The 12,325-nt window shown below is 46.3% G+C and overlaps 1 protein-coding gene across 1 annotated transcript; it reads right to left on the bottom strand.

Moving 5' to 3' along the window:
* Positions 1-4,958: 4,958 nt before the first annotated feature.
* Positions 4,959-6,982, bottom strand: LOC123161884 (glycolipid transfer protein 3). The gene is made up of 6 exons (XM_044579699.1): positions 6,674-6,982; positions 6,266-6,321; positions 5,997-6,127; positions 5,745-5,880; positions 5,380-5,523; positions 4,959-5,279 (listed from the first exon to the last, which is right to left on the bottom strand). Exons 1-6 carry the CDS (start codon positions 6,849-6,851, stop codon positions 5,244-5,246), a joined length of 681 nt encoding a protein of 226 aa, XP_044435634.1. The 5' UTR covers positions 6,852-6,982; the 3' UTR covers positions 4,959-5,243.
* Between the last annotated feature and the right edge of the window lie 5,343 nt (positions 6,983-12,325).

Here is a 12,325-nt window from a genome sequence, read left to right as displayed (position 1 = left end):
AATGTTGCATATGTAGTGTAGATCCTTGCTTGCGAGTAATTTGGATGAGTACTCACGGTTGCTTTGCTACCCCTTTTCCCCCTTCTTTCTTCTTTCTGGTTGTTGCAACCAGATGGTGGAGTCCAGGAGCCAGACGTCACCTTCGACGACGACTACTACTACTACTACCACGAGGGTGCCTACTACCTCATGAAGACCGCGACGACCAGGAGTAGTTAGGAGGCTCCCAGGCAGGAGGCCTTGCCTTTTCGATCGATATTGCTTTTGTGCCAGCCTTCTTAAGGCAAACTTGTCTAACTTATGTCTGTACTCAGATATTGTTGCTTCCGCTGACTCTTGTGTTTTCGAGCTTATGTATTCGAGCCCTCGAGGCCCCTGGCTTGTAATATAAAGCTTGTATTATTTTAATTCGTGTCTAGAGTTGTGTTGTGATACCTTCCCGTGAGTCCCTGATCTTGATCGTACACATTTGCGTGTATGATTAGCGTACGATTGAATCGGGGGCGTCATAGTGATTCTGCATAATATGTTTCCCAAATCATATTTGCCCAAGGCAGATTATCTTTGTTGAAGAATTTGTCAAGATTTTTCAGCAAAAGTGCTTTTATTCTGACTGACCAAATCCAAAACAACTAGTCCTCCATGAGTTTTTGGTTTGCAGACAAAATCCCGGGAAATCATTGCAGTTCATGTTTCAGCAGTACCAAATTTTCTCCATAAACAACGTCTAAGATACTTATTGATTTGTTCTACCACTCCCATTGGCAATGCTAAGCAACACATTAAGTATGTTGGAAGAGATGTATAAACTGATTTAATTAATCGCAATCTGCCATCAGACTAGTGTTGAGCATCCAAAAATTATTCTTTCAATTCTTTGCATCATTGTAGTAAAATCCTCAATCTTCAATTTATAGGTACCGAGGGGCAGTTCAAGATAGGTGAAGGGGAAATAACCCAACTGGCATCCCAGAGTATCTTTAATGAGTTCAAGCTTATCAGTACCCACATTGATTGGAATGATCATAGATTTGTTATAGTTCACCTTAAGGCTTGTTCGAGCAGCAAAGTGTAGCGGCAGGTTTCTGACTTGACATACTTTGGTTATATCAGCTAGCACCACTTTGTCCAAAAAGCCATAAAAGCTCCTAAATAGGTGCTTTTGGAGTTTTTTTGGCTTTTGATGAATCAATATAACAATATTCAGCTCCAAAAGCCATAAAAGCTCTAAAAGCACCTATTTAGGAGCTTTTATGGCTTTTTGACCAAAGTGGAAAAGTTGCAAAAGCAGAAGCAAAAGCCCAAACAAACAGGGCCATAGTGCCATTCGCATATTGTATTACAGGAAAATCTGGGCATGAGTTGATATGCAAAGGGGCAGAGATAATGTTATTTCTCATGGCTTCATTGGCAATTGATCGTAGGAGGTCAACAACAACGACAAATAATAACGGAGATAGAGAATCTCCTTGTCTGACCCCTCTTTTGTAGTGTATAATTTTCCCTAGGATTCCATTTAGGAGAACAACAGAAGTACCTGAGTCAAAGATGTTTTGGATCCAACTAATCCACTTCTAACCAAAACCTCTAGCTCTCATGATGTTCAAAAAAACTCATGATCAATTAATTCAAAGGCTTTTTCAAAATCCAATTTCAGAGCTAGAAACCCCCTCGGGCTCTCGCGACCGCGTCGCCCCCGCGGGCGACCCGCCGTGCCCCGGTCTTCTTCTCCAGCGCCCCTCCCTCCTCATTCCCTCCCCTCCGCAGGGCCTGGCCCGGGCGACGCTGGCGGCGGTGGCCCCCTCGCTTTTCCCCTCTCGGCTTCCTCTGGCGCGGGACGGAGCGGGCTGGGGCAGTGTCCCTAGGCGGCGGCGGTCCGGCGTGGCGGGGGGGTCCTGGCGCTACGCGGGCGGATGGCTGGATGGCGGCGTCACCGTTGGCGGTGGGGTAGCGCGGCGGCGCGTCCTCGCGGCGCCCGCTCGGCCCAGATCTGGGCCCTTCGGGGCCCATCTGGGCCTGGGCGGGCCGGCGGCGGGGTGAGCCTACGGTGCGACCTCCAGGAGGCTGGGGTGTGGCAGCGAGCGGCTGCGGGCCGGCGACGTGGATACCGAATTGCTGCAACGTGGCCGGCGGGGCTTTGCGGGCTTGTTTGGGCCCAGCCAGGCCAGGGGTGGCCTGGTGTGCCCTGCTGCCGCGTCCGGATGGCGACCGCGACAGAGCCGGGGGCTCGGGCCTCCCGCACGTTGGCGGGGGAGGTGGGTCCCTCCTGCTCGGTAACAGTGCCGCTGCTTCCATCGTTTGGCGTTTCTCTTCGGGTCTCTTGGCCTCGTGGTGGTGTTCGCAGTGAGGCGGCATGGGTGGTGGCGCAGCCGAGATGGCGCAAGGTGGTGGGCGGAGGTTTGGCTGGTCGGCTCCGGTTCGGTCGGGCGGCGGGGTTTGGAGTGTGGGAGAAATCCTTGCCGGTCTTAGGCTTCGATGCGGTGACGCCTGCGGGTGCCACCATTCCTTCCTGGAGGGTGTCATTGTTATCCACCCCCAACTCCCTCTGCGTGCCGGGGGAAACCCTAGGACCCGTCCGAGCAGCAGCGTCGTCGGCGTCGCATTCCTTCTTGGGGGTGCTGCTTGGCACGCGGCGGATCGAAGCCTCAGGTTATGATGGTTTGTTTCCGGTGGGCTCAGCGGTGGCGAGTCATCCACGCTTTGTTGAGCTGCCATTGTTGGCATTTGTTTCTTCTTCTTTTTTCTTTTGGGCTTGTTGTGCTGCTCGCCCCAGCGATCTATGTATCGGTGTTGGTTGTTTTGGAATACAAAGCGGGGGTAACCCTTTTTCGGTAAATCCAATTCCAGGATGATAATCTCTTGTCTTGATTGTTGGCATTGGTGCAAATATTCAAATGCCCATGCTCAGTCCTGAATAGAATTTTCCTTCAAGAAACCATATTGGTTAATATGCACCAACTTGAGAATGATCTTTTGGAGTCTATTGGCAAGAAGCTTGGTCATGATTTTGACAGTGCAGTTAAGCAGAGATATTGGCCTAAAATCATTTGATGTCACAGGATTATCTTTCTTTGGGATGAGTGTGATGTAGGAGTTGTTGATGCTTTGAAGCTTGATTTTTCCTTGGTGAAAGCCTTGAATAAGCTCATAAAAGTCCTTAGAAATAATATTCCAACAGTTTCCATTAAATCCATCTGGCCCAGGTGCCTTGTCAGTGGATAAATGAGCAACTACCTCATCAATTGGCCCAGGTGCTAGAACAATTGTTCTACGGTTCAGGGTTCAAAAAACTTGTCAAAAATCGAAAAGGAAACAAATTGCGAGGATGAATCTATTCAACATCTATTCTTTCCTTGCCACTTTGCTCGACTACCGTGGCGAGTTATTTTAGCGACTTTTGACCTTCCACCACTTTTAGTATTTATAATATGTTTTGCCGGTGGGAGGGCTCCGCTTTAGATGTTCTTTCGAGTTTTGTTAGGATTTGTATCCTGCTCAGGAAGACGAGAAGACTGCGGCTTTCTGAAGATGGAATAATGTTCTCCCAACCTAGGCCCCGTCCCGATGATATATAGCATCGCCGGTGGGCGTGTGGAGGTGTGTCTCTAACGGATCCGTCCTTAGTGGATTTGCTCGGATCTGGTCGTAGTTCGTCTACGTTCGTCTGTCTTCAGATTTGATCCTTCTAATATACGCTACTCTTCAACGGCGGAGGCTATTGTTCTGGTGTGCTGGTCCTACAGGGTCTTAACACGACGACTTTCCGATTGTCTACTACAACAAGTTTTAACCGGCTCCGGCGAGGGAGGGGCGATGACGGCGGCGCGCCTTCGACTCGCTTTAGTGCTTGTAGTCGTCGCTAGGTGGTCTACAGATATTGATGTAATTTTTACTATTTCCGATGTTCGTCATACTGCCATGATTAAAGATGAATAGATTGAAAGTTTTCTCACAATAAATAAAAAAATAAATAATATGTTTGACACAAAGTTTTATAGGCATTGTCACAACTATATGGTTTTTAGCAAATAAAATTCCTCAATTGTTTGCTACCCATTCTTCTGGCTACCCATTCAATCCGAACCTGGTGCTCAATAAATTGAGTAGAGCTACCGGGTTCTATGGCTGGTTCAAGATGGTGGCATGGGGATGATTCGCCCAATTTAGGCGGCATGTAGTAATAGGATAGGTGATGCACGCATGAGTGGCTGAGTTTTGTGTTCTAGTTGAATGATGAACAAGTTAATATGGCTGGATGCGTCATATGTTATCAAGTTGCACAATGGATCATGTAGAGCTTAAGATGTAGTACAACATATGTTTGTATTAATTTCAGTTTGATACAAATAAAAAAAGTTGGATAAGTAAAAATAACTCTGGTGTGAAACGATAAAGCAAACAGCTAAGAAACAAAACTGGCCAAACATCTTCATCTTCATCTCAAGCATATAGCTGTGAAATCGCAAGCAGCTGAGCCGAGATCGATGACCGTCAATGTCATCTTCATCTCAAGATATCAGGTACGTGCAACTCATGGTTTCTTTAGTTTTTGTATATCTTGCGGTGAGCTAGAAGAAAACAACAAAATACATCATAACTGTTAGAGAAGAGAAGAAGATTCTTGGTGGTTGCTGTTGTGAAGGCATGAATGGTGTTGTCACCTTTTCCATTCTCTTGTACAAAAGTTCACGGATCATAGAGCAGAGCATGTAGTACTATAATACTTTTCATATGATATTCTCGACAATAAAAAAATGATACTATGTGAGAGAGTAAGTGTATGAGTATGATAAATCAATCTGGGATGAAACTTCAGTAAATTGCTTAAAGATCTCTGAACTTCTCTAGAGGAGCTAGCGAGCACAAGTCTGAATTTTTAACGTTTTCTATTGTTCACGTCATTTTGTTGATGAAAATCAAAAGGTAGAGATTAAAGAAATACTGCGAGTCACAGGAAAGGAAATTAGAAGAAAGAGAAACAGGAGATGCATTTTGTTTCAGGTAAATAAGTACTCGATACATCCAACCCACTAAAACTACAAGGGCACAAAGACATACAGCAAAGACATCTGTGACAGCTTAACAAAAAGGGAGTCTGGAACCAACTACCAGCAATTGCTTAAAGAAAAACCACCAACAAAGAAGTCCTTAATCTTCATTTTATAACGCAAGGTAGGTTAATTAGCTTGTGCAGTACAGTAGTAGATATGTACAATCATCAGGTGATTGGCCATCCTTGTTTTTCAGGTGGATTTGAGCCTGTCCAGCTGGTTTTTGACCTGTAGATTAACCATGAACGGCATCAGAAAACACATATCTCTCATGCAATGCAATGACTGATTCATTAAGAAGATGTGCATGTGGATGGGGAGCACTGACCAAAATGGCATTGATCTCTTCTAGCAGAGGCTGTACAATGGAGACCAAGATCATGACATCTCCTCCAAAATCCTCAGGATCCTGGCAGTTCCCCATCAGCAGCTGAATAAAGATCTCTCTTTCTGGAATGAGACCCAATGCTACCTGACAATTTGCAACTATGCTCAACAGATTAGGTCAGTGGAAACAACTCAGACCAACTGATGACTGCAACTCGGCAAATTAATCTACGCACACGATCGATGAACTAGATTTGCCGCGTGAACAATCTTCAGATAATTGCTAGTAGCTTTTATAGTCATGTAAAATAATACGCAATTCTGTAGAAGCCATGATCATGAAAGCAGTATGTCAACTGATCATACCCTGTAAGCAGCTGATGAGATCCATCCGTGGAATGGCTTCAGGGTGCTCTTGTATGCCTCTTCCACCATCTCTTTCAGGCTTGACTCTGGGTTCTTCATTAATCTCTCCAGCAAATGTACTGAGAAATTCATTGACCTAAACCCAACGCGTTTTCCGACACTTAAGGACTAAAGTTTTGAAACAAAATTGACATATATGGTATACAAGAACATATGCTATATGAGCAGAAAGGCCATGTACAACTAAGTTACCTAGCCAGCCAGATAATTGCCCTGGTGCAACTGTTGGTCTTCTTTGAGGTCCCTTCCTCCACTTCCTCTATCACAATCGCCGTCAAAGTCGCATATTTCGAGGAGTCTCTTGCATGGAGATCTTCTAGTCTCTGCAAAAGATAGATAATTGTAATAATCGCAGTTAACACAAGGATTTGGCATGCTCAGTTGCTTAGTGTTGTGAACAAATGCAATGCAGAATGCAGGGCAACATGGGAATAAGATGATTTCGTACAAAGAGCAATTACCTGAACATTTTGCTGAATGTCTTGCCTGAGGACTAGTAACGTTGGCCCAATCTCATCTTTGAAAAAACAAAAGGTTTAGTATTTCAACATTTAATTTACAGATATGGTAAGCAAGGGTTTGAAACAGAGTAGCCCTGAACAAATGTAAGTTCATTTCTACAATTTTCAGTTTCAGTTTCATATCAGTCTAAATGGTGGGCATTTTCATTCCCATGCTTCATGAGAGAAAATATTCCACGATTCGTCCCAACGCAAAGGAAAAAAAATCGACAAGTATTTAAAAAGGGTGTTTTTTTTCTCTAGAACAACAGAACAGTTCAATCTTCATGAACTTCTTACTGAACAAAAGAGTGAAGTAAATAGCATGATATATTTTGCATCTGAAATAGTATTGAGTAAGTAAACAACCAAGGACATGCAGGAGCTGCTTGGAGACACAGAGGAGATCCATGGTGGATGACCTAAGTTGCTGCTCCTGCTCCTGTTCTTCACCATCTCCTGGGCTGAGCAAGCAGAGCTCCTCCATGACTACCCTCAGCTCAGACTTGCCCCTCTCCATCTTCTCCCTTTCTATCTCTGTCTCCATCTCTCCTAGATAGTGTACTACCTTAGCTTGGCATCTGGCTCAATCCCCTAGTTATATACACACAAATTCAACCTCATTTGCTGCCATTTCTTGGGACAAATGATGGGGTCAACTTCTTGATGCCATTTTAAAATCTAACAATTGTTATGTCTTGGAGCTGTTCTCCACACCCCTCTGTGTGAAGTCAGAGCAGGAAATGGTGTATTGTTAGGAGTAAAATAGGATGTGTGGGCTTCGTCTCCTAGCAGAGGATAGTTTAATTTACTTGATGCAGTTGTCATGGATTTGTTTAACAGTTAACCAGTTCGCCTTGTACTTCTTGAGGTGTACTTAAACCATTGGCCATTAAGCTACACGCCACTACAGCTTGTAAAAATACAGATTTTTTCCTTTTTATTTTAGCGAAAATTTGTATACTAGTAATTCACACTTATGTAAATAGCAACTTGTGTTCTTTCATTTTGAGACCATTACAAGGCATGCATAAGGAAAAAGTTTGAAAAGGATGGAGAACCAACTATTCTGCGGCTGCTCCCTGAGAAATCACCTGACTAGAAAGAACCCATTTCGACGTGAAAAAATTGTGCATAAGAAATTATACAAGGAGATGAAAACCTTGGGTGCGTGCATCTTCTTGTGCATAGGCCAGTGATTAAACCTTTTTGCAGCTGTATCTTCTTGATACGACAATGAAGATTAATAAGAGGTGTTCATTTTTGTTACTGTCATTGGTAGTACTCACCCCTATGAGTGACATGATATCCTCGAGAAGGTAGAAGAATAAGAATCAGAATGGCATATTATCAGAGAGATTACTTGTGTTCTGCTTTATATGTGATCATCATGCATGTCATCATCTAGTTTGAAAAGAAAATCAGCATGTCACATCATCGCTGAACCCGTGCATCTTCCAAGGCCATTGGTTGGTATAGGAATCAAACCACCTATTATCAGGGCTTAATTAACTTGGATGCTGACAAAAAACCTAGCAATGGGAGTATGATCATTAGCCATTTCAATCAGTGGTCTAGCTAATATATTGATGCTAATGAACCCTAGCTAGTCCATCACCATCGACCTCTGCTCTAATCATGTTTCATGCTTTCACGCATGAACATGCACGAATTGCATGCGATCTGCTAGCTCAACCATATTCAACTGTTCCTCCAGTAAACAGTGAGATGTAGGCAGCAAGCTGATTACCTGAAGGTAATTAAACTAGCTATCTAGCTGAACCTAGCTCCTAGGCTCCTAGCTACAGAATCTGTCTCGGGTTTGGTCTGGGTTTGAAATCAGAAAAAAGGAAGAAGTTAAATAACGGAACCGATTATAAGTAACTATCTATGCAGAGATGATCAGCAATTGTATAACCTTGACGTGATATATCTATGCAGAGCAGGACCACCGCACTGCAGGATCCAGCTGAACCCAAAGATTAACTATTATGCTAATTAATTTTAATCTTATATACGTGTGGCAAGGCACCGGCCGGCGTATGAGCGCGCTTTGCTTGTCGAGATGGATAGACTTGGATTCATATGATATATGATGCCATGTACCTTACATTAACCAATGATGATAAGATCGATCGTCACTAGTTAATCAAGAGAGTTTTTGTGACTGCACGATCGATCGATCGACTTGTAGGTATGCAGAACAGGACCATTGCACTGCAGGATCCAGCTGAACACAAAGATTATTAACGTATACATTTCGCCAATGAGAGGTACGTGCCTGTCGTACACTGCCTTGCATGGTTTTATATATGCCGGAATCTTAAGCCGACCAACCATGTTAGTAGTACTAGATACTCAGGCTGCCCGTAGCGGAGAATTTCATAAATAGTATCATGCATATAATACTACATCCGTAATGCATAATATCATATATTAAGGCAACTCTAACCAATTATCGAAAAAGGCTTTCGCCCCGCTTTATATTATAAAGCAACCGCCCAAATCAAGCATTCAACAAGGTTTCAAACATGCCCACACACATGCACACGGAGGTCCACAGGTACACAAATAAGTCACGAGGGTCAGAGCTGAGGGCACAGCACAACAAGCACTAATCACACACAACACAGCGCAAAGCGCAAGGCGCAAAGCTACCAGACGGCCTAGTCAGGTTCATGTGGAGGGGGCGGAAACGGGGGAGCCACGCGGAGCGCCATCGAGCGAAGGTCGGCGAGGAGGTTGGTGATGACGTCCCGATCCTGGGGGCGGCTAAGTGGCCGCCGAAGCTGCAAGTAGCCACACATTTTGAAGATAGCGTCAGTCGCATGTCGAAGAGGGACCTTCTGAATGACAAGCTTGTTGCGAATGTTACAAAGCGTCCAGGCGAGGATCCCAATGCACAACCATCTAATATGGCGGTAGCGAGGAGGGGAGGCATTTAGTTCCGCAAGTAAGTCAGGGAAATTGGTATTGCACCACTGTCCACCGACCGTTTCATGGAAGCAGGCCCACATGAACTGGGCAGTAGAGCACGAGAGAAGATGTGGTTAGCATCCTCGATCGTGCCACAGATGGGACACATCCCATCGCCCAGGCCGTTACGCTTGAGGACTTCCACCCCAGAGGGGAGGCGTCCGCGGATCCATTGCCACAGGAAGATCCTGATCTTCAGAGGGAGGCGGATGTCCCATATAAGGCTAAAGGGTTCCGGGGCCGTCGAGGGCGCGATGGCGACATAGAAGGACTTCGTGGAGAAGCGGCCAGACGGCTCAAGGTGCCAAGAGATGGCATCCTGGTCCTCCTCAACGTTCATCGGCATAAGGGCCACGTCTTGGAGGAGGGAGTCCCAAGCAGCCACCTCGAGAGGGCAGAAGGGGCGACGGGAAGCGAGACACCCTAAGTCAATAAGGGCCGTCTCGACAGAGACCCGTGGGTCAACCGCAATGGCAAAGAGTTCTGGGAATCGCACAGCCAAGGGGGAGTCCCCAAGCCAATGGTCGAACCAGAACAGGGTCGAGGACCCGGATCCAACAGAGATGGACGTGCCGATGCGGAGGACGGGCAGAAGCTGGATCACGGACTGCCAGAACTGGGGTCCACCCGTACGCTGGCAAAATGCCAGAGGTTGGCCCCTCAGGTATTTATTACGAATGATAGTCAGCCAGAGGCCTCCCTCCCCATTGGCGATACGCCACAGCCAGTGGGTCAGGAGAGCAATGTTCATGCGGCGAGATGACAGGATCCCAAGGCCACCCTGGTCTTTGGAGTATCTGGCCGAGTAAAGTTAGTGGGGAAAAATTATCCTCGTCTATTGGTGGCCGCCCCTAGCCGATCCCCTAAACTTAGTGGAGTAAGAAAATTGTAGTCTTTTTTGTTTTGTTTTAGCCACACCTAGCCGCATGAACTTCAAAAACTTCACAATATACATCATTGAAACATTGAAATTCAAACAAGCATAACAAAACCGTCATAAGATATAGTTTCATCATTGTGATTTTCAAATAAAAACATGCATAGTTCACCCAAAAGGCACCACTTCAAACACAATGTTTGATCCAAAATCATCACAAACATAGCATGTACATGTTATGGTCGAGCTATTCAATGACATGCACCACCACCCCATCGGCCACCACCACTCAAACGAGGTCCTCGGAGAAGAAAACACCACCAACATCATCTTAGCCATCATCACCACCACCATTCTCCCGGGCACCATCACCACCACCACCACCACCCCCTCGGCCGCCACCACCATCCTCTCGGCCACCATCACCACCACTACCACCACCATTCTGAAGAGATGCTTCCATTTGGGTCAAGATCTGCCCACGAGTGAGCTCATAATACTTTCTTGATGAGCCCAACTATGACTCCATTTGGCATCATTCGGAGGCGACCCAAGACATGGAGCAAGAGGAGGTGGACGATTATGAAGAGGAGGCCGATGAAGAGGAGGAGACCGAGGAGGTGGTGTCCAATGATGGACCAAAAATTAGCCTCCAAATTGTTGGTGGTCGTGTTCATCTCCGTACTACAACAATGAAACAAAGGAACTACATCACCACCGGCTACCAACAATCACCTATTGGTCGAAATGTTGAAGATGGTTTTTTACCTTGTACGCATTTCATCAAGCACTTGGCAGCCACGAGCTTTCTTGCCGGCTGTCGTTGCCAGACGCGCCGGAGCTGTGCTAGTGGGTGTCACTGGAGACGCGGCAAGTGTTGTTTGTCGTGGATGGGATGCCGGAGTTGACTTTTTCTTCTTCCTCCTCGTCGCCTCCTCGGCTAGGGCGAATGCCACCGTCATCGGCTTTCAAGCTCTTTGGCACCGTCGGGAGCGGTGGGCCATCACCGGAGAGGCACTCGCCACCCCAACGGCCTTTGTCGTAGTTGGAGCCGGAGCTTGAACCCACTGGACTTTTTCTTATCCTCAAGCTCTTCTTCGGCCGGGGGTGGTTTCCGGCGGTGACAAGCCGACGGAGGTGGCCGGCGGGGTGGCGGAACAGTCTTGGCTCTCCATTTAGGTCGTTGGGTCGGTCATTGGCGGTGGCCGCGGAGGCGGTGGCAGCTGCGACGGGATAGTCCCAGCGGGAGTTTTGCTCAGCCGCGCACGGCGCAAGCATATTTAGGGAGATTGGGGGGGGGGGGGGTTTGGGCGGTGGAGGATATTTAGGGAGATTGGGGGGCTTTGACTAGGTGTCGTGTAAGGGAGGATAACCGAATTTATCCTTTCTTAGCGCTGGATAGGGGATCGGTTAGAGATATCCTTAGCAGTGGCAGAGACAGGGGACTAGCAGGGTCCTGGCCCCCCTAACAACACTGCATTAGGCCTAATATGCATGTGAATAGATGATTATTAGCAGCTAAAATTGTGTAATTTAGTGGGCTAGCCCTCCCCAAAAAGGATTAAGAATACCCCCCCCCCACTCGTTTTTCCTGGCTCCGCCACTGTATATTAGGCCAACTATAGCCGATCCCCTAAAAGGCTATAGAGGAGTAAAAGTAAAATTTTGATTTTACTCCTCTAACCGATCTCACTCATCTTCCTATCCAGGAGTAAATATACTCGACCTCTAGGCCATGGGGTAAACTCTAGTGGCTTTTCTTGCTCTCCTCGCTCCCTTCCGACCCCAAATCCTCTCGGTCACCGAAGCGCCCCACCTCCCGATCATTGGCGCGCCTCCCCAATCAGTGGCACGCCCCACAACTGTCTTCCCAACAAGTGACGCACCCCACAGCCGCTCACCATGGTTATCTGAAACACATTTGCTTCCTTGGTGGTTTTGGTAATTCATGTCAACATACATATTGTTGGACTAACAACTTTATCTAGTATATTTCAAATAAGTTCAACAGTGGCATGGCAAGGACATGAGGATGTGGACCTTCAAAATGCTAAGGACAAGAATTGGCAAAGCTTCAGGACTCTACATTTTTTGTTAAGTGAATCAAGATCACATTGAGTACTATAGGAAATCCAATACTATTAAAATGTCATGAGTTACTGATGATG

Source organism: Triticum aestivum, chromosome 7B (assembly GCF_018294505.1).
Source record: "Triticum aestivum cultivar Chinese Spring chromosome 7B, IWGSC CS RefSeq v2.1, whole genome shotgun sequence".
Classification (NCBI taxonomy): Eukaryota; Viridiplantae; Streptophyta; class Magnoliopsida; order Poales; family Poaceae; genus Triticum; species Triticum aestivum.
Note: the sequence above shows the minus strand (reverse complement) of the source record. Positions and strands in the feature narration are given on the sequence as shown.